Here is a 23308-nt window from a genome sequence, read left to right on the forward strand (position 1 = left end):
CTGTATGCCGTATTAATAATTCAAAGTTTATATTTGAATTTACTATACTTACAGCAAAGTCCGGAATACTGTCTGGATTCCTGCAATCCAAACTGATTACAGCTCGGATATCCCTTTTCATAAGGAGGTTGGCCACGAACGTTCCCTCTGTAATTAAAAGAGAGTTTTACCACTCAAAGTTCGCTACGTTGGATGACCATTATGCCATTGCATAATTGATATAACTATTGCTGACCCTTTTGAGTGGGGAAACAACTAAACTGAATAATTGGAGTGGCTGCTTAAGAAAACATCATTACTGATTTAAATCAACTTGGTGTAGCAAAGTTGCCTTTGAGAATCATAACATAAGGAAAATGGTGAAGGCATCGGGAAACCCCACTAGCGTCTGATAACGAAAGTATTCAACGAATAGTCCGTGGTCATATGGTTGATATTTATTTCAAAATATTTTTTTACTTACCCTGGTCCATAATTGCATACGTAATTCTTCGTATAACCTTGTGAAGGGTCAAAATAGAAAGCGAAACCGCATCCGACAAGGTTTGTTTCCGCCCATAACATCTAAAATTAAATAAAAATGCTTACAACATATAATAATAAATTTAATTTTTAATTATATAAGTTTTTTATTGGCACTAAAATGTATTTATTTTTGCCTAAGGATCCTAAAAAATAACCAAGAACTCATTATTAACCAGTCTTTTAACTTGAATAATAAAGTAAGTACTAACAAACATTAATGTTTAAATAATTAAAAAACTAATCATCTAGATTATGATGCCGATAAAATGGTCAGGCAAAAACAGTTAAAATAAATAAAGAAACTCAACAACTCAGATTGGAAATGAAGAAGAGCTCAATAAAGAAAAAAAAGGCAAGCAAGAAAGAATGAGATCACAGAACTAATTATCTCTAACTAGACGCTTCTCAATAAAGTTTGGAAAAGAAGAAAAGCATATATAGCACATTCGATCTCAATAGAAGATATGTGAACTTCATGTCCTTTAATCACCTGCCCAACAACTACACAGATTAGCAGAAAAGAGGACTTTATTGAAGGAGAAAAAAAGAATCAAGAATGAGGAGAGATCAGATTCATTTTTCAAGAACCAAAAGCTCAATACTCTGCAATTTTTATACTACACCGATTAAAACAAAATTATCGCAATGAAAGAAATGAAGAGAAGTAAGGAAGAAAAAACTCAACTCCTTTGTACCGAGGTACTGAAATTCTAAAAATTCTTCCTTGATTTAGAATTCTGTCTTGAAAACGAACAAACAGCCACAAAATAAATAAAAAGGGACAAAGGATGGATCCAAATAAAGAGATGCTGAGACTCTTTCTTCTAGTTGCTCTTAAGAAACATTAACGATTAGCTATCAAACTCTTACTTGCAGATGCTAAGAATATCATTACTTACTTGTGTATAATGTCCAGTTTTGCCACTGCCAATGCCTCCGAAATTAAAAAACTTATACTCATCAAACCACTTGCTCATGGCATAAGGAAAGTTCGATTCTATGTCTTCATAGCTTGATGGTGGTTTTGTGGTCCAAGTCGTTGCAATGTTTTGTCCTACAGGAAACCGAGCTAAAAATGGGGAAAAATTACTTCAAAAATAAATTGATCTCCATGTATATAAATAACGTAATGCAAGGTAAAAAGATGCTGTCATGAGAAACTTGAGAGAGGCATAACAACTTTATCTATACCGGTGTTATATTAGAGAGTAACCTACTTACAATTATGTCTACCCTTGTCATGTCTTTCTGAATGACAGGACGAGGCCCACCATTGCGCTCTGTTTGCTAACTCGTCGTCCCATTTCTGAAAAGAAAGACGAGATAAAAGATACGTGTGTGTTTTTTTATTAAATTATTCATTGACGTGACTTCGCAATCAGGGGGATTTTTAGTTCGGAGCATGTTTTTCTTAAAAATGTATTAAAGATAACGATATTGTATTGTATCAGTTAAAATTTGGAGGATATACGCAAGCTATAATTGCAAAAATCCTAATATAGAGATGAAAAAATGCTTATTGTAATAAAAATCCATAGACAGGCAGTATATAATATTTGGATTAGCTTTAGATTTATGACAAGTACAGGTAATATAGATCAAGAACTGTACTGAACTGGGTTTTCAGGTATTTAGTGGTAAAAAGTTATTGGTTCAAGATCCACTATAATAATTGAATTGATGAAGATGAAAGACAGCAACCGATTAAGTGTGATCGTCTTCTAAAGATCTACCAACATGTTCATCATTAAGATTAAGTTTCATGAATCAGCTGGATCATTTTAATTCCTGTAGAGCAAGAGCCTAATTCTCTTTTATCCAATAACCTGAAGAGAATAATTTTCACACTATCTATGAGCAAAGCTGTTTTTATCTAGATCTTATGTTAATAAAACTGGGTTTATGGTAGTAGATTAATGATAGATAGGCTTCATATGTCTTATCTCAAGCATGTTATTCAAGGCTCTTCTTTCCTCAGATATTTAGATTTAATTAAACATTTAGATTTCTGTAAAACCTTTCAAGGTATCAAGATTTTTTTGAGAAGCTTCACAATAGTTGTATCTACAAGGAGACCTGTAGGGGCCGTTTTGGTGAAGAAACTCATCAGCTTTCTCCTACAAATAAGATAAATCAATGAAATAATTACATCAATTTTTGAAATATTTAGATTTTTGGAAAGTCTTAGATAGTATCACTTTTTTTAGGTGCAGTCTGTTAAACGATTTCCTGATCTAGAATATAGGGATCATAGATAGTTTTTTATTTTCACCAGCACTTCTATTTTGACTTCTGCAGCGGTTATTCCAACTTTTTTTGATTCTTTTTCAATTATAAATTTTCATGTTATTTGTTCGGTTCTTGTTACTTATTAGGTTCTTTAGGTCTAAAAATTCTTTTTATCTGCTTTACTCTACTTTAGTTATGCCAATAACGTTTTCCCAAATGTTTGCCTTTTTCATTCTTATTTCCTTTGGTCTATTTATTTTCCAAGGTGCTGCATCTTATTGCATTGATGTAAATTTTTTAGATGTTTCTTATTCTCTTACACTTTTCTTCTCTTCTGTCCTTGCCTTCTTACGTTTGTCCTAGTTCTATTTTGCTTCTTGAATAAGAGTTTCATGCTTGGCTTCTGCTTTTCATATGAAGGTCTGCTTAATGTCGGTCTCATTTTTCGGTTTTTTTATCTATTACTCAATTGCCATGAAGAGTATCTGCATTTCATATCTCTTTTTATTCTATATTCTTGTAAACAGCCTTAAGGACACTTTTAATCGCGTATAACCAAGAATCATAAAGATCATTCGGTTTTTTTATTTGAGAAATTTACCAGATATGACTATCCATCCTGTTTTAGGAAACATTATAGCTTTTAGATTAGTAGAATTTTTATCACACAAAGTGATAATTTTTCAACCAGTTCTATTTAGAAAACGGTTTTTCTTCTAGGAATATGGTTACACGCTTGTGTTATTCTTTTTGACCTGGAAAGCTTGATAACGGCCTTCGAGGGGAATTAGAAGTTGGAAATAATCAACCAATAAAGTTTTATTAAAGAGATAATGATTTCAATACAAAATTAACACATAATTACCATTTCCATCATATTTGATGCCGGTGGTTGCCCACCAATTTGTCCCAAAGCAACGCTTTGCCGCATTTTGTTATGATGGTCGATAATGGTTCGTTTCTCTTCCTCGGTTACTCCATTTGCTCCTAAAATTATATTGTTATTGCGTATTATTTTGTCTTTTAAAGATTCATATTATATTCATATATTCCCTTATAAAGTTTATTCAACTTGGACATCAGCATAAATCGGACAAGTTTCATCATCTGCCAATAACCATAGATTAGAGTCTTTTCAGATTACTTTTTAAAAATTATAAATATTCATTAATCGATGTCGTGAATTTCTATAAAATTTTGACGTGAGAAAATGGATTTATAATTATTTGATGTTAATAAAATAAATAGTAGAATTAGAGAGAAAACGTAGTTATGGTAATTTGGCAATAGCGGAACTTGATGTGTCTTTTTAGCAAGCAGTTAATACTTACGGAGTATTTGTCTTTGGCACGCTGAGACTGTAGCAATAAAGCAGATCCCATAAATCAATTGGAAAATTATGGATTTGGTATAAAGATGCATTTTGTTGAAAATTAATCTGGAATAAAATATTCAATAATTAGCATGATTTGGTTGCATAGTAATTAATTAAAAGTTGATCCTAGTGATGGTGATGGTTAGTCTAGAATTAGTTCAATCATAGATAGATATATTTAGAATCAAATTTAGCAGTTACCAATAGGACTAGGAATCAATAGGATTTTTGAATCTCTTGGTTTTCTTACAGCTATAAACCTATGAGCTATAAGAAGCATAAACATTTTTCCAGAATCGAAATTTAATTACATAGTAGCTAATGAAAAGTTGGTGTCATTTATAGAGATAGTATATGAATGATTGGTGTCATTTATAGAGACAATAGTATGGAGACTATGAACACCAATCTAGAAAAAGCAACGATTAAATTAGAAGTTTCATGTTTTATCGTGTAATTTTGAAGTTGACGGTTAGTTGGTACATAAGGTAAATTTAACATAAAAATTAGGTTGTAAATCAACATCTTTTGCACTAAGAAATAGCTGCGTACTTTTAATAGTATGATTTTCTTGGACACGCTTAATTTCAATTGGAGCTCAGGTCTATAGATTTCTTGAATATTATAATTATTATCATTATTAATATTTGCAGTAATTCTCAGGTTTTTCTGGTATTTTGGGGCGAAGTATGGATACACCACCAAGCAGTCTCACCTATTCTTGTCTCAAGAATCTTCAGACTATTAGTGTGGTGTTTAAAATCACGATTTTCTATAGCAACTAGATGAAGGTTACTATGTAACCCAAGGACTTAAGGCTTGGAAGTCCTTGGTTATGATTCCGGTGGCGATAATACAATTGATAGAAAAGCTTTTACAAGTTTCCTTATTTCATCTGCATGTTCAGCAGATTATGGGTATTTGGTATTGCCACGTCTACAATGACTGCCACTTTATTCATTTTGTCTCTTACTATGATGTCCGATTTCTTGTAAGGAATATTCCGATCGATTATAATTGATTGGTCGTAGTGATCATACTATATGTATAGTAGGGATTCAAGGTAATCTAAAGCACATTTTTTGATGTACTACATGATTGTGGCGATTTAGGTAGTCGTTTTGACATAGTGGGACACATGCTGCTGTAATATGTTAGAGGGTTCTGGCTTCCTGCTGCACTTTTTACACCTGTCATCTCGTATCTGGGGATCTTTAATGATGTGTTTCAAGTAGTTCCATCTATTTACCGCCTGGTCCTCTTATGAAGCAGCCCATTTATGGGATTCCTCAAGTATGCGTTCGACACTATCTTGTCGGCATGTGGTTGGATGAGGTTAAAAGGTCTCCCATGAAGGGTCTTGCTTCGCCATTCCTGCTGTGTTTCTTCTCCAACTGATTATCAACTCGCTTGCCTGTTGAGTATCATTGTTTAAAGACGTGTATGCGCGGTCGGTTAGGCAAGTACTTCTATGTAAGGGCGAGATTGGTTTTCTTTGGTGGCATTCCCCCTTCAATAGTTCAACTTGCCCGTTGTGCAGATTTTTGATGTCAGTAAGACGTCTTCTTCCTACCTCTCTCGGTATTGTCATCCTTGGCGTACTTGCATTAGGGTGGTCCTTTTTATGTCTACTCAGAGTTGTTCTTGTTTTCCTTATGACATTGTCCAGATCCCTGTATATCTATGTGATTACTCCGAACGAGCATGTTAATATCGGTATCGCCAACATTTTTGCTTTGAAAAGATGTTTACTATTGAGTTTAGACTTACAGATTTTGTTCACTTGGGAGAGATAATAATATATCTTCAAGAGGTTCTCTTTGATTCTCCTTTGATCGATCTTCTTCTAGCATAGTTGCTAGAAGAACATCGATCTTGTTTTGTATATTTGCCTTTCTCTATATTGACTACTTAACATTTGCCCAGATCGAATTTCATACTGATATATTCGGAGAATTGTCCTACTAATATGACCGGTTCTGTGAGTTGATCCTGAGTTGGTGCGTAGAGCTTAAAATTGTCCATGTAAAGCTGGTATGATATGGTCTGCTTCATGTTAAATTGCATCTCTTCTCCAGATCAGCATCAGGGATCGTAGATACATTTTAAGGGTTGGGTGAACTTTATAAATTATAAATATCTAATATCTTGATTAACCAGGGATAAGGGGCAGAGTCGCAGGCCTTTTGGACATAGCAGCATGATAATTTCCTGGGTTTCCTCTTTACCTGGCTCGAAATCATCGAATCTATGATAAACTGCTCGTTGCACGCCTTGGGTCCCTTTCAGCACCCAGCACCCTTTTGCTTTTCAGTCATTATTTTTTTCTTCTACATGCGCATTGAGGAGTCTTGTGATACAGGAACTGATAATTTTGTACACCGTTTGCAAGCACATAATCGGTCGGTACTTGGATGATTCTTTTCTTGGTTTGCCCGTGGGGCGTAGTTGTAGTAGTAGGTTTTCTCTTTAGTGATAAATCTTGGTGTCTTCTCTGGGTATTTAATGAATATTGCTGTCCCTACAAGGGAACTTATTATTAAGATATTTGGCATATATTTTCATTTATTTCTCTTGGCCTTTCAGCATACAAAGTATTATAGATAAGTCTAGGGAAATAGTTACTACATAAAGTAAACTAAATGTTTGGATAGTAATAAACTTAAAATATCACCCCACAAGAGGTTAACATCAATATGAACGCCTAAAATCTTAATCTGAAAGTCAGTAGTCCTGCTCTCAGTCTTGTTTTTGAAAAATCTCGATTTTATTTAGTTGAGTTTAATTAATACAGGCTCCATTTCCAGAGACGCATTTTCTGAAACCCCATTCAGAATCTAGTAAACTAAATAAAATAAATGGTATGATTTGCAAACAAGTTATTTATATACAGGCGTCAAATTAACTGAACGTTTCCGCTGCCTTCCAGTTTCTGTGTTAATAATATCCCATATAGTTTTACTACAGTTATCAGAGTTAATAACTTAATTTATGTTAAAATTCTGTCTTGACTATACAATTGTTGAAGGTTTCTTTATTACTAGTTCTCTGTGGAATCTCCTCTGAAAATTTACAGGCTTATATTGGTTTGAAGCTTTATTAGATTGATGAGATGAACATTTTCTATGCTTAAAGGTAAGAAGCTCAACTATAACTACAGAATTTAACTTTTCACAAGATCTAGACAGTATTTCTTTGTATGCTCAGATAAAAATTCCTCTGTGCTCTCATTGGACAGATTGCCCACATAGCTTCCTCTTATTTGCAGCACTTAATCTCTTCAAATGATTACTGCCATTTCCTCGAATAATACTAGGGTCTGTGTCAGTTTTAGATTTTTTTCTCGGTTTTTCCAGACTAGAAGCACTCGACCAGCTCCAGAGTGCAGTTTTCAAGGATTTATTAGTGCAGCACTTGGCATTTCCTGGAACAATCTCAGGATTTCAAGTTTTTTATCTGATGTTTATTTGGGGTTGCCTAAGATGTGTTGGAACTAAAATTTCATTCTTATTATTTATATTGGAAATATCAATTACAATTTTCGCAATTAATTCCTTCTTGACAAACTAAAGAAAAGTAATAATTATTATCCTGCCTGGCAATAATTATTGCAATTTTTTGATTTTTGACCACAGCTGCATATAAAATGAAGTTGTTAGTTTTCAAAAATCTAGAGAAACGTCTTGGAAATTCTGAAAAATCTTCAGAATTATCAAAATGAACATTTTTCTCTTACCAGGCAAGTAAAAGTCGACAAAATATTTAAAAAAGGTTTTTTCTTTTGTTGAGAAACTGATTGATCGATTAATTATTTTGTTTGTCCAAGAAGTTGGCATAACTCATGTAATTTAGCCAACAGATAAAAAACATTGGATCGAAGTTAAATATTTTTATGTGGAAAATTGAAATTTTTCTGTTATATCTATTATCAACCTGCCATGACCAAAGTTTTTTCAAAACAAAAAACTCAAATAAAAATGCATAGAATTACAATGTAAAAAAAAACAGGTTAAACTTATTAAAAAAATAAACATAATAAAAAAAGAAATTAGTATGTCTAACCTGATTTTACACAAAGTGGTTTGAGTGCCTCAATTATTTGTTTTGCTAATTAGCAACAATATTATTGAAACATAAATTGTACATCTGTCCAAATATTGCGTTACTTTGTTTACGTAATAATTAAGTTATTCTTATCTATAGGGGTGCTAATTATTTCTAACTTTTTAATATAAAAGTAATCTATTTTTTTTTCGCGCATATATTATCAATATATTTGCATTTTATACAAACAAAAAATAAAGAACGTGCTGATATTTTTATCGTAATAACCAGATTGCCTTATGACGTCTTTTATTGAATTAAATGTTCGTCAATGGGTATTTTACGCGTTTAATATTAAAATTTTTCGCTTTGTTACGTTATGACAAAAATGCTGTATTGACTCCTTAATACATATTTATTTAAAACAATTCAAATTAAAATTAAATAAGTAATCACCAATCTACAGTATTTTTATTTTAGCAAAAAATGGTCATTAATAATTGGAAGTTTATATGGACAACGTCGGTTTAAATATTCATTAAGGCATTTCTAGCCTTAGTATCGACGTCGTCTATCAACGATACTATTCTTTTTGTTTACTTGGATCTTGTAGTACTTTGCGATTCTGAACAGGGATATAATATTAAGGATGTATAACACGACTGATTACTAAATTAAATCAATTACCAAGTGGATTTCCTTGATATTAAAATCTATTTCAATCGTCGACATACAAAAACATTATAAAAGGAAGATGGTATTTGATCAATAACGATCATATATCATCAGGCGGAGGAAATAAGGTTATCAAACTATTATCGCCTTGACCAAAATCCCGGGCGATATTTTATTTATTCCTATTGTATTGGCCAAAGATAATAATGACTTGCAAAATTAATTTAGGTGTTTTATGCGAACGCTTCCTTTTCAGTGAACAGGTAGTGGATCCCGCCGGTAAATAAATCACTGTCAATTTTGAGAACGGCGAACCAGTAAGCGTTGAAAGCAAGGAAGTGTTAGATAATCTATAGTTTGCCGCTTGTGGTAATTAGCGATTGATTGTTACGAATTTGTATTTCATAAATAAACTATTTTGTTTAATAATTGAATTTTAACTGTCTTTTTTCTTTCATATTACAACTTAAAATTCATTTATTCACTTTACTTATTCAACTTCCAGAATTTAATTCTTGTTTTTTTTAGGTGGCTTAGCCACTTTGTGTTTTGGTAAAGTTATCTTGGGCTTGATGGGTAAGTTCGCCTATGGTTTCAAATTGACATATTTTAAGATGAATAGGCGACAAACTCGGATAAATATTCGATTTATTGTGGATAGTTATGCTTAGTGATGTAAAAGGTAATATTACTGGAATATCGGTAACATTAAAAATGTTGTTTGTTTTTCTGCTTTATACTTTAATTTATTTGCCCAACTCTACTTGGCGAAATCTGTTGTGATATTCTGTGGTAGACCCAGGGTTGCCAGACATTCCGCCATAAGTGGGACAGTTTCACTTTTTGATAATCGGTCGCGCCTTTTTTTATTAGTTTCAAGTCCTTTTTTTAATTTGAATTGTCCCACTTTTCTCGTTTTTTTCACACTCTCGGTTAAATGGATGGCAACCAGTTTCCAGTTCTAATATTTTCCATACATTTTCGAACCTTCCACTAGGCTAGTAGAATCGTCCTAAAAAATGTCTTTAGTTTGCGTTACTATGCCTAAATTTATTACTATGCAAAATTCGATAAAGGACCATTAAGAGATGTCTAATTCAAGTTTGCAGTGCGAACTTTTTTTGCAAAACTATGCATAAAAACGTTTTTTCCATATTTTCACAAATATTTCGGCTCCTATTATAAAAGATAAATTACCTACATTTTTTGTATATAAAATATTTTTTTATGCTAATAAATAAAAAAAATATTAAGGTATAAAATACATTTCTTTTATTTGAAATACGGTTTTTGCAAATTCCTTAGTTTTTTTGCATTTTATCACTGGAAAGCTTTGTGTGCAGTGGTGGATCAATCTTTAAAATACAACAACCCAATCTCCTGCAATTCACCTACAAACATTTTTGATTTTTCTATTATATCCCCCGACTCTGATTTCTCCGGTTTGAAAACTAACATAGGGCATAGTGACAAATACTCTTTTCTTCTTGAGAATAAAAGGAACATTCTTGCTGAGGCAGAACTGTCTAAGGATAATTTTACAAATGAGCAAGAAATTATGTATTATGAACATAAGTCTGTCACGTGTAAGTTATCTAAACTAGGTTCTTCTCAAGAATGAAAAAGCTTACATTGCATTGAGCAAAGCAAAAATCGGTGTATAATAGTGGTAGGTTCCAGTGCATCGAGAAATACCTTAATATAATAAAGAACTTTATTACTACAAACTCACAAATTTTAAATGAAAAACGTCCTCTTTCTGATCATAGACGATCTATTAAGGATAACATTTTCTCTCTCTTCATTTTTAACGTAGTCTCGGACTGTAAAAGAATTTAAGACATTTTTCATTTATCCAATTACATCACCTTGCATTCTTCAATCCATACTTTCCAAAATTTTCTTTAAATGTGGACAAATTAAGCTTATCCCTGCCGTGCTATGCGGCTGCTGTGCTCTCATGTTTGATCACATTTCCTTAACTTCTGAGCTTTTTTATGAAAAATTATAAATAATTTACATTCGATTGGTATGAAAGTCCACATAATCATCTCTGATCAGGATAGCAGAAATATACCGGTATTAAGGGAATTTTAGTAAATGGACAGTGAATCATTAGCATTTTTGATGTACACGCAGGTAATGTAGGGATAATCTGAACAGAAAGTTGGCAGACCCCGTTCTGTTTACCAAAACTTTCGGATTATAGGACGCATAATAAATGATTTCTATAATCCGAATACGTTCGGTTTATAGATAACTTTCTTCGCCATATAAATGTACTCTCACCATAAAACATGTTTATACATAATGGATTTAAAAACCTTTATTTATGTGCATACATAAATGCATATTTCAACATTAAAATAAACCTAACAGGAAATCAAACAAAAGATTCAGTAAAAATTTATCTAACAAGAAAAATAATTACGATTTTTAAACAAACCAGTTAACTGCGTACATATTATGGACCTACTTCATTGCCTCTTAATATTTTCTTTAAATAAAAAAGAGTTCTTTGAACAGATTTGTTGATGCTTAGTTCGACAGCTTTCTGTCGAATTTTTCTTAGAAGGATCACTTCATACAGTGGCAATTCATTCTCTTCCACCCAAAGTAGATACTGATCAAATGAGAACACCGCTTCTTTGCTGGATATTTTCTGTATAAGTTCATCCTCGTCACCAGGTTTCTGATTTTCTCCTGCGACATTAGCAATGATCTCATTATCTTCTAAGATCTCTATCTAAATTTTCCTCATCATCACCTCTTGCCCATTTTTCAACATCTGTTTTATCTATCGGATTATCAGCACGATTCACTTTGTGCACTAACTCCACTAGATCAGGTCCTTCATCTGACAAAATAGAATCACATATTTCTCCTCGTAAAGCATGCAGAGGTATCAAATCTTCTTCATCCCATTCATCCATGTTCTTGGCGGAAAGAAGTTGACACCACGATTTTCTCACCAGTTTTTTAGGCACTTGCTTCCAAGATTCGGCTAATGCAAACACAGCATCCTTAAGCGACACATTCTTTAAACATTGCGCAATGTTTTCTTCATCTTGTACAAGTACTTCTTGCAGCAGCCTTTCTCGATATGTGATTTTTATATTTTGGATCACATTCTGGTCCATCAGCTGAACCAGGGCAGTGCAGTTAGGTGGAAGAAACATGACTTGAATATTACCATCATAGCTGGCTAGTTCTTGGCCTGGTCTGTAAGCTGCAGCATTGTCCAGTATTAAAAGGGCTTTCTCTTGTAATAAGGAAATTATTGATTCGAAGATACTTTTTTACGCTTGGTACGAATTCACTGTGGAACCATTCTTCGAAGATCAACCCATTTTTGGTTTCGGTAACAGACAGGTAGGTTGCTGTTTTTGAATTGTCTTGGATTTTATGATTCACCGATCACAAGCAACCTCAACTAATGTCGGCCACTTGCATTTGCGCAAGGCATAAATGTAATTCGGTCTTTACTGATTTTACGACCCGGGGCACCTTTTTCGTCTGCGTGTACTAATGTCTTTTCAGGAAGACCGAATTGTTAAATTTTTTGTTTGAGTTCTATACGAAAGGGTTCCACAGCATTTTCGTCACTCGACAGCTTTTCCCCCGTAACTTTCAACGAGCGGATCCCAAATCTGTGTTTGAAGCCTTGAAACCATCTAGCTTCGAAGTTGACTCCTTCGTCATTATTTATTTCTGTGAAAAATTGGCGAGCCTTTTAAAGTATGGTTGCTTCGGAAATTGGTGCATGTCGTGCTCTCTGTTGCAAAAACCATGTATACACTGCATCTTCAACATCAGAAAACTCCGCTATGCGCATCGTTTTTCTTGTTCCCGGCCCTTTTTTAGTACGCGATACATAACGATTAATTTCACTCTTTTTTTTCTTGATATCGGATACTGTTAACTTCCCGACATTAAAGCGTGTCGCCAAGGACGTGAATGAATATCCGGAATCCAGCAGACGTTTAAGACTTAATGTGACATGCTTACGTTTAGAATCCATGGTTTAAAAGAAATATGCGATACATATACATATATGCAGCATGCAACTCACAACACAACTAAATAATTCTATTCTTTTCATAAAACACGTCAAAACAACTATAAAACCACGCAACGTCTTGCTGCAAGAACAAATTTACAATTATGTATTACTCTACGTACCGACAGTTCGGATTACGGAATTCACGGTGCTCAGATTATGGAATCAATTTTACGCAATTGGGGCATTCGGATTATAGAGTAGTTCGGATTATACGGGGTTCGGACTATCCATACATTACTGTACTACTTATATTAAAAAATACAAGAATTTGTCTCATAAAAAATAGGATTGAACTTGAAATTTGTCACTATGGACTATATCCATTGAGCATTTGGATTAGATAATGCCATTATACTATATAACTGTCTTCAAATGCTCATAGAATTTTTTTTTTGATATTTTGTTTTTATTGATTTATGTTAAAAAAAAATAAAGAAGCTTTTTTATTAGAATTTACATTTTGTTTTTATTTGCTTATGTTAAAAAAAATTCACAAACAAATAAACATGCATTGTTTGGAATTGGCAAATTTAAAGGGTATTTGAATGCACCGCCAATTTTGTTAGAAGTATTGATTATTTTAATTGACCAATAACAATCCATATCCGCGTGCATGCGTCAATGATGGCTTGGACAGGTGCACGCTTCCTCCCGCGAGAGACGGGCTTTTTGATCGGTACCATCATACGATACGCATCGAAATATAGAATAGCGTGTGTGTTGAGAAAACTGGCCGGCCAACCATCTAATCTACAGTTCTACATATACCAATTCATCGAGTGTCAGGTAAGTCGTTATTGACGCCGTAAATTTGTAATTGTTTTCTTTTTCTTATTTTCTTTTGCGTGTGAAGTTCACGCTGGTCCTTCTATACCTATTGTTTGTCCTTTCCAAAAGGAGCCCCCCAAACATTTGATCCTTGCGAGCCCAATAAATCGAATCGTCCTTAAAATTTACAGTCTATTTAACTATCCAAAAGTGTTTAATCGCAACCTTGGTTTGAAGTCCATAGCAAGACGCAGATATTTCCGTTAAAAAAAACATTTGTTTACCATTTTTTATAGCAACGCTTGACCAAGTAGCATTCCTATGACACTGGTGTCGATTTCCATTTGTCCGAGTAATGTGCGGTTGCAATAACCGATAACCGGTCAGTTTTTTAACCCATTGTTGTGACAGGTGACAAGACATAACGTCAATGTTTTGTTATTGTTTACCTAACCCAATTTTTGATTGTTACCTTTGTGATTTTGCCCAATAGAAATTTGAACTTTAACTCTTTGATTGATAAAAGTTCATTTTTACCGACCAATATACCCTTTTGTGATTCAACGTTATTCCGGCGTTGTTTATACCAGTGATTTATCCACAAATCTTCCGATTTGTTTGGATACCCCATTCCATTAACGTTTATTGTGGAACGTTAAATTATTAGTGCTTCATTCCTTTGTGATATTCGACGTTATTCCGGCGTTGTCTATACCAGTGTTATATACACAAACCTAACAATTTGTCTGGATACCAATTTCCATTAATTCCATATTGTGGAGGTTTTATTTAGTATTTACCATTCTTAGTTACCATTATGTCTACAAATCAGCCAGTAGCAGCTAAATTAATAAAGAAGCGTCAGTCCTATATTAAACGATTAGAAGCCATATATAATTTGGCTGTTGAGTGTCAAAACCATCCTTCCAAGTTGAATTTACTGAGAGCCCGCGCTGAGGATTTCCCTAGTATTTGTTCTTCTTTTGAGACTTTGCATTTAGACATTTTAGCTTGCTCTGATGATGACAAACAGGATGAGCAACATTCTCTTGGAAATACCTTTGATGAAATGAAATATGTTGTTCATTCCTTGCTTCGAGAGTTACTCCCTCCAGTAGATGTTGTACCAAAAAGTGGCTGCAAAAGCAACAACCACTCCTTTAGTGAATTGCCAAGTGATGATCATGATCATGATCTTGACCTACCTAGAATTAAAGTCCCTGTCTTTTCTGGGAACAGACGAGACTGGCCTGCCTTTTATGATCTATTTCGAACCCTTGTCCATGAGAAAAGATCCCTTTCTGATATACAAAGATTCCAACATCTCCAAATGGCTGTTCAAGGCGAAGCAGCTGAGCTTATTAGAAACATTGCCTTAACTGAAGCTAATTATCCTGTGGCTTTTAATGCTTTAATTGAGCGTTTTGAGAATAAGAGAGCCCTAGCAACTGACTATTGGCTAGCTATATATAATGCACCTCCAGCCAAAACTCACTCTGCCGGTGATCTGAGAAGACTTATCACTACCTTTTCCCAAAATATGGAGGCTTTAAATTCCTTGCAAGGAATTGATTTGTGGGATTTTACCAAATTAAATTTGCTATTGCAAAAAATTGACCCTTCCTTAAAAACCCGATTTGAAATTGAATGCAGTGATAAACCCATTCCCAGATATGGAGATTTGACTAGATTTTTAAACAAAACATGTAAAGCCTTGGAAAATAGTGTCCTTCTTAATGAGCCCAAAGTAGTATCTCAATCCAATTCGAAACAAAAGGAATCTTATGACCCTAATAGATCTAAAAGAGTGGTTCCAGCCAAAGCTTATATGACCAATACCGAGCAGAAATGTTTGTTCTGCAACCTGAGTTCACACCCCCTTGTAAAGTGTACCAAGTTTATTGAAGCAGAGGTTTCAGCAAGATATTCCTTTGTTAAACAGCAGCATATGTGTTTCAATTGTTTCTCCAGGACTCATAGTGTTCCTAGATGTCTTGGAACCAAGGTTTGTAAAATTTGTTCCAAGAAACACCATACTTTGCTGCACTTCCAACCTATCAATGATGTTCCCAATGTTAGTGAAGTCAAGGAACCCCCTACTGTTAATGCCACTTCTGTAGTGCCTTGCTTGACAAGTGTGCTTTCCCATGAAGAACCTACTTTGTTTGCTACAGCTGAAATATCAGTGTACAATATTTCTCAAGATTTGTTTCCTTGTCGTGCTATGCTTGACTGTGCTAGTGTGGCTAATTTTGTGACCTTATCTTGTGTACAGCAACTTGCTCTACCCATTACACCTAGCCAAATTCCTATTCAAGGCATAAACAATATGTCTACAGCTTCGTCATTAGGTACAGTTAAGCTAAAGGTTTTGTCCACAACTGGCCCATGTTTGGAATTTGAAGCAATTGTTGTGCATTCCATTTGTGAAAATACCCCAACCTTTCCAATTAATCCCTCCAAGTGGAAACATTTGAGAGGTCTTGAATTAGCCGACAAGAATTTTGCTGTACCCCATGGTATAGATTTGCTCCTAGGTGTTCCTTTGTTTTCCGAGATTATTCTCCCAGGTTTTAGGAAAAGTATCAATGGTAGTCCATGTGCTATTAAAACCATATTTGGATGGATTTTAATAGGTGGCAATAATACTCCCACTAATGAATTTGTGTCATTGTGTACCTATGTGCCAAGTACCATCCCAGTTGAAAGTCCTCTTGATATCAATTTGCATAAATTTTGGGAGCTTGAGGATGTTCCAGATAAGGTTCTCTTGAGTCCTGAGGAACAGAAATGTGAAGATTTCTTTGTTTCCACTTGTTCTCAAAAACCTGATGGACGCTATGTAGTGCGTCTTCCCTTTAAGCAACCAGACATTGACTTGGGTGATACCAGACATCAAGCCTTGAGACGTTTCAATTTGTTGGAGAACAGATTGATTAGAAATCCAAGTCTTCGAAGCTTGTATAACGATTTTATGCAAGATTATTTGGATCAAAACCACATGATACCCTGTACTTCCGCTGACAATCTTTCATATTATTTTCCTCACCATTGTGTTGTCAAAGATGACAGTGGAACTACTAAAATTAGAGTTGTATTTGACGGATCCTCAAAAGGCTCTAATAACCTTAGCTTAAATGATGTTTTATTGCCAGGTCCAAAACTCCAAAACGATATTGTTACCATTTTGTTAACCTTTAGATTTTTCCCCATTGTGTTTAGCACCGATATTCGCCAAATGTATAGAATGATTGGCATCCATGAACAAGATTTAAAATACCAAAAGATTTTATGGAGGTTTGATCCTTCAAACCCTATTCAAGAATATACCTTGTGTACTGTCACTTATGGTCTAAATTGTAGTCCATATTTGGCAATCCGAACCTTACACCAATTAGCCAAGGATTATGGAAAAGAATTCCCCCTTGCTCGTGACATTCTTTTAAAGTCAACTTACGTGGATGATATAATTGGTCTTGGTCATTCAGTTAAAGGAATCTTAGAACTTCAGAAGCAATTAACAGATTTACTCTTTTGCGGTGGGTTTGAGCTTCGAAAGTGGACCTCTAATTGTAAGGAGTTGTTATCCCTAGTGCCTGAATCACATCAACACAATATCTCCTTTAATGACAATGCCAATTGTACCTTAAAAATTCTGGGGTTACAGTGGAACCCAGTGTTAGATGTATTTTCCTATTCAGTAAAACCAATCGCGCGTGAGTGCACCAAAAGAGTTATCTTGTCCGAAATAGCCAAGATTTATGATCCATTAGGGTTTGTAGCTCCAGTTGTATTAGTTGCCAAGTGCCTTATTCAGCGTCTTTGGATTCAAGGCGTTGGATGGGATGAAGTTCCTACTTCAGATGTCGTTAACCAATGGCAAGTGTATGTCTCCCAACTTCCTTTATTATCCTCATTTGCGATTCCACGTCACGTAACTATTTCTGATGCTGTTTGCACTGAATTACATGGTTATTGTGATGCATCTTTGTTAGCCTATGGTGGTGTCTTATACATGAGACAAATTGATTCTGAAGGTAACGTACATGTAAATTTACTATGCGCAAAAAGTAAGGTGTGTCCTTTAAAGGTTCTATCCGTTCCCCGATTGGAGACATGTGCAGCTTTGCTTCTTTCCAATTTGATGCATTTTGTGATTACCAATTCTCCCATTAAATTTGACAGAATCTATGCTTGGTCTGACTCCAGTGTAGCCTTGTATTGGATTAAAAGTCATCCTTCCCGGCTTAAGACTTTTGTAGCCAATCGTGTTCAGCAGATCCAAGATAGAATTCCTCCCAATAGGTGGTTTCACATCAGTGGTGTAGGAAACCCTGCTGATTGCCTTTCTCGTAGTTTGTTGCCCAAGCAATTGCTTGACCATCCGTTATGGTTCAATGGCCCCCCATGGTTAAAGTTGTCTCACGAACTCTGGCCAACCCCTTTAGAGTTCGATCCAAAGGATAATCCGATTGCGCTTCAAGAAGAACGCAAAGTTACTTGTAATTTAACCATACCAGAAAATTCATGTGTTGTAATTAGGCTGCTTGAGCGGTTTTCTTCCTTAAAAACTGTTCAACACATCGTAGCATATTGTATACGGTTCCGGGATAAAGGTCTAAAGAAAAGATCACTTCCCTTATCCCAAAGTTTAAGTGCTGATGAGATATATCAAGCTACGTGTATCATTGTTAAATCTGTCCAAGACAAAGTCTTTGTTGAGGAAATTAAATGCCTAAAAACCAATTTAGCTACCCCTAAACCCTTTAGAAAACTTGCCCCGTTTTTGGACTCCCATGGAGTCGTCAGGGTGGGCGGACGTCTGCGCCATTCTGATTTACCATTTGATGCCAAGCATCCTATGCTTCTTCCCAGAGATCATCGATTGACCTCGTTAATTATTGAAATGTTTCATAAAGATCATGGCCATCCTGGTCCACGTCTTTTACAATATCTTTTAAGACAGCAATTTTGGATCTTATCTATTGGTAGAGCCGTAAATTCTGTCCTATCCCAATGTTTTAGATGTCATAGAGTGAAACCAATTCCGTTTTCCCCTTTCATGAGTGATATACCCAAAGTTCGTATTTCCCAAGTTAAACCATTTTCACAGTGTGGAGTGGATTATATGGGCCCCATACCACTTACCATGTCTAGGCGTAGAGGTGTTCAAAGCCAAAAGGGCTATATATGTCTGTTTGTGTGCATGGTTACCAAAGCCCTACACCTTGAAGTAGCGTCCGATTTGTCCTCTGAATGCTTTTTAGCGGCATTTAGACGCTTTGTTTCACGTCGTGGCAGATGCTCTGATATGTACAGTGACCAAGGCACCAATTTTGTGGGTGCTTCCCGAATGCTTTTGTCCTATCTGCAGGGTTCGGCAGAAACGTTGCATATTCAATGGCACTTTAATCCGCCTTCCGCACCACACTTCGGAGGCCTGTGGGAGGCAGGTGTTAAATCGGTTAAAGCGCATCTTGCGAGAGTGATAGGTCAACAGGTATTATCCTTTGAGGAAATGTCCACTGTTTTGGCGCAATGTGAAGCCATTTTGAATTCCAGACCACTCTGTGAGATGAGTTCCAACCCCAATGATTTAGAGTGTCTTACTCCTGGTCATTTCCTGACCATGGAAGCTCTTACCGCCCCTCCTGATGAGGCACTAATCGATATCCCTTTTCATCGACTGAAACGTTGGCAATTGATTCAGCAATTGCACCAAAGCTTCTGGAAACGTTGGTCTTTGGAATACCTAAATCGATTGCAACAACGCAATAAATGGACTCTCCCTGACCGTTGTCCAAAAGTTGGCTCTCTTGTCGTAATCAAAGACAATAACCAACCCCCTCTTAATTGGCTTATTGGTAGGCTGGAAAGGATTTACTCCAGTCCCGATAACGTTCCCAGAGTTGTGCAAATTCGTACAACGAAAGGACTATTGGACCGACCCCTAATAAAGGTTTGTCCTTTGCCATCTCAATAAGTTTGAGACCATTCTTTATTTATTTTATTATTTTCTTTCTTTTTTTTTTTCTCCTTTTTTCATTATTTTCTCGGTTGTGTGTTGTTCTACCAATGGATGAAATTATAATTTGAATTAGCTAACCATTTTTATTTTGTTGTTTATTGAGGAGTTTTGCTATGGAAATCCTTATCAGGTGTGATTACACACTTGACCTTTTAAGTTGCCTAAGAGAAAAAATTGTATTTTTTGGTGGGCGGAATGTTTGGAATTGGCAAATTTAAAGGGTATTTGAATGCACCGCCAATTTTGTTAGAAGTATTGATTATTTTAATTGACCAATAACAATCCATATCCGCGTGCATGCGTCAATGATGGCTTGGACAGGTGCACGCTTCCTCCCGCGAGAGACGGGCTTTTTGATCGGTACCATCATACGATACGCATCGAAATATAGAATAGCGTGTGTGTTGAGAAAACTGGCCGGCCAACCATCTAATCTACAGTTCTACATATACCAATTCATCGAGTGTCAGGTAAGTCGTTATTGACGCCGTAAATTTGTAATTGTTTTCTTTTTCTTATTTTCTTTTGCGTGTGAAGTTCACGCTGGTCCTTCTATACCTATTGTTTGTCCTTTCCAAAAGGAGCCCCCCAAACATGCATATTAATTTGTACATGCGTATTTGTGTTATATCTAGTCATTATTAATTAATTTATTCACAATGAGAAGTGCTTTCCATCGCTTAGTACTAAAATTTTATTTAGAAAATATTAAAAAAAATTAATGTTATGAGTTTTAAAAATGTTTACATACTTTTGCTCGTCACTACTAGTACCTAGGATATTACTGAAATATCGAAAATTTCTTTTAGGGAAAATAGAAAGTGAAAAAAGGATTAATTCCCATACAAACGAGGGTAAGAAAAACATTTGGAAAAAACTATAAGGATGTTAGTAATAATAATTTTAAATATGTTTTAAAGAAATATCAATAATTTCATTGAAAAAAAAATAAACGGAATATGGAATATTTGATTATAAGCTTTACGTGCTAAAAATATTTACCTTGCATTTATAACTAATTTTTTTTATCCAATACACTTGTTCTATTCCTATTTGACTACTGCGATGTTCTTCATTCTAATTTACTAACTGAGTATTGTGTTGATAAAAAAGATTTAGAACTGCTGTATACGATTTTGATATCGAATTCTTGTTAAAAACTATATTTCTCCTTACCTAATTAAAATGATCGCAGAAATTAATATTACATGTATTTTTTTATAAAGTTAACAAATATATATAAAGTTAGTAAATAAATAATTATATAAGTTTATAAAGTTATAAAAACTGAACACCCATTATATTTCCTGAAAATTTCTAAAATTGTTTGCATCCGCATATTACTAAATGAAATAAAACACTGAATGAACATGAGAAATCGTAAATTGCTGACCCGACCACTGTCTTGTTTCGTTGACTTTTTACCTCTCACGTAATATACATATACTACTTTGCCATACTAATTTATATATTATAGATTTCTATGCACAAAAATTCCGACAATTATGAATATAAATATAAATATACATGTTTTTAATACGCGCTAAATTTTAGTTTTAGTTTCGCCTTTCAAAGGCTGCGCTACACAAGTTAATTTTTAATCTTTTCTTAAGAGGCATTCTTAGGCTGTGGTGAGTCATGTGAGAGGTCTTTTGTCTCGGGACTTAACTGGAAGCACTGAAAAAAAATCTAATCCTTTATTCTCTTTTTATCCTGGAGATATCTACTTTTCTTTTTAAAAATCATTGGAAGCTTCATGCTTCTACTCCTCTATAATATTCGTCAAAAACTCCATTTACCTCGCTCTAACAATGCATTAATTAAGAAATCTCTTACCCGCCTTTCGCTGTAGTTTATAACATTGCATTTGACTAAAATATTTTTTTTGTTTTGTTACTTTATTTTTTAAATTTAGGATTGAACTGCTCTAATATCTTTAAACATTTTACTTAGCTACTCGAATTTTATTTTCATTGTGTAAGTTGCTACACTCCATGTTAAATTTTTATATACTAATAGTAGTATAGAAAAGTAGTATATTTTATGTTTCTACACTCGCCGGCACAAAATTCCGCCACCCTGAAATATTGGCCAAGTTTGATGTTTTATAATTTTTTTATTTTTTATCAGATTCTTACGACTTTGCCATCAGTTTTTAGATACATTTGTTGTGATTTTTTAAAATCATTTTGTAAAGTAGCATTTTTCCATTAGGCTATATTATACAGGAGTAAAACAAAGTGTTGTTTTTTCTCGTAATTTCAAAAGACCCTGTAGGAAAATTAAGGTGGATAATTCTGTTTACATACTGTTCCTTGTAATCTTTGATGTATTCTAAACATTTCGATTTTTGATTCATTCCATTATCTCATTTCTGCTGCGAGCTGCAAATTTTTTTATTAAAACGCTGATTTGAAGCGTATTTTTATTAGGAGAAAGAAACACTAGGTATATCATAAAGTTAATTAAAAAAAAATTTAAATAGCGTGTATTTCCTCCTCTCGCAGCAATAACAGCTTGCAGTCTTCGCGGCATCGAATGAATAAGGTTCCTTATTCTTTCTTGAGGAATAGCCTCATATTCTTCGATCAGCGCTAGTCGTAAGTCTTGCAAGGTTTGTGGTTGTACAGGACGACGACGAACGGCCCTTTTAAGTTGATCCCAAAGATGTTCTATTGGGTTGAGATCCGGGCTACATGCGGGCCATTCCAATCTTGGGAGTCGAACTTCATCCAGATATTCGCTCACTACATGTGCAACGTGAGGTCTAGCATTCTCATGCATTAATGTAAATTGGTTCCCAATGAATGGAGCAAATAAGATAACAAGTTCTTGAAGGATTTCCTCAATGTACCGGTGGGCGGTTAGAGCTCCATTTTCAATAAATACAAGATTGGTGCGTGCTTCGGTAGAAATACCCGCCCAAATCATGACTGATTCGCCACGATATGAGATTTGTTCTGAAATGGCGCAGTCAGCATATCTTTCATTTCTACATCTGTATACTCGCTCACGACTATCCGGCGTCCTTAAACAAACCCTGGATTCATCTGTGAATAGTACGTTTGCCCACTGTTCTAGAGTCCACTCAAAATGCGATCTTGCAAACCTCAGTCGGTGTTGTCGATGCCGAGGAAGTAATTGTGGACATCTTGCTGGCCTTCATGAATAAAATCCAACTTCTGCTAACCTTCTACGTATCGTTCTTTCACTTACACTTACTCCATGAAGTATTCGCAAGTCATTTTTTAGACACACAGCAGTAGATCTTCGATCTCTTAAAGAACTAATGGTGAAAAAGTGATCATCAGCTGCAGTGGTCATTCTCCTTCTGCCAGAGCCTTGTCGTCTGGTAAAAATTCCCGTCTGTAAATACCTATTCCAGGCATCTCGAACTGTAGACCGCGGAAATCTCAGAGTACGGGCGACATTACTTTTGCTACGGCCATCCTCAATTAACGCAACAATTCTACCCACGTCTGCTGGAGTTAATACCATATTAACACACAACAAATTATAATAGTGACACTGTCAAACTTTATGTCACATTAATTGCTTCCTTAATTCCAAGCCAACGTCGATAATTTTTAACCGAAAACTT

The 23308-nt window shown here is 34.9% G+C and overlaps 2 protein-coding genes across 11 annotated transcripts in view; one reads left to right on the plus strand and one right to left on the minus strand.

The window, feature by feature from the left end:
• Positions 1-23308, minus strand: part of LOC126740544 (venom allergen 5 2-like) — a 34013-nt gene that overhangs the window by 3572 nt on the left and 7133 nt on the right. The window contains exons 2-7 of the mRNA XM_050446628.1: positions 4086-4192; positions 3620-3741; positions 1747-1831; positions 1425-1594; positions 464-564; positions 53-147 (exon numbers count right to left, since the gene is read on the minus strand). Of these exons, the coding sequence (XP_050302585.1) occupies positions 53-147; positions 464-564; positions 1425-1594; positions 1747-1831; positions 3620-3741; positions 4086-4176 (664 nt within the window). The 5' untranslated portion in view covers positions 4177-4192. The remainder of the gene's footprint in view (positions 1-52; positions 148-463; positions 565-1424; positions 1595-1746; positions 1832-3619; positions 3742-4085; positions 4193-23308) is intronic.
• LOC126740480 (uncharacterized) overlaps positions 13431-23308 on the plus strand; it is a 262862-nt gene continuing 252984 nt past the window's right edge. For 7 of the 10 annotated variants that reach the window (XM_050446536.1, XM_050446557.1, XM_050446515.1 and 4 more), the window contains exon 1: positions 13733-20177. In XM_050446536.1, coding sequence (XP_050302493.1) covers positions 14497-19662 — 5166 coding nt within the window. In that variant the 5' untranslated portion in view covers positions 13733-14496 and the 3' untranslated portion in view covers positions 19663-20177. Of the gene's footprint in view, positions 13698-13732; positions 20178-20516; positions 20562-23308 lie in introns of those variants that run through there. The other 3 variants (XR_007661932.1, XM_050446527.1, XR_007661931.1) reach the window with 3 other exon arrangements.

This window comes from Anthonomus grandis, chromosome 1 (assembly GCF_022605725.1).
Source record: "Anthonomus grandis grandis chromosome 1, icAntGran1.3, whole genome shotgun sequence".
NCBI lineage: Eukaryota > Metazoa > Arthropoda > Insecta > Coleoptera > Curculionidae > Anthonomus > Anthonomus grandis.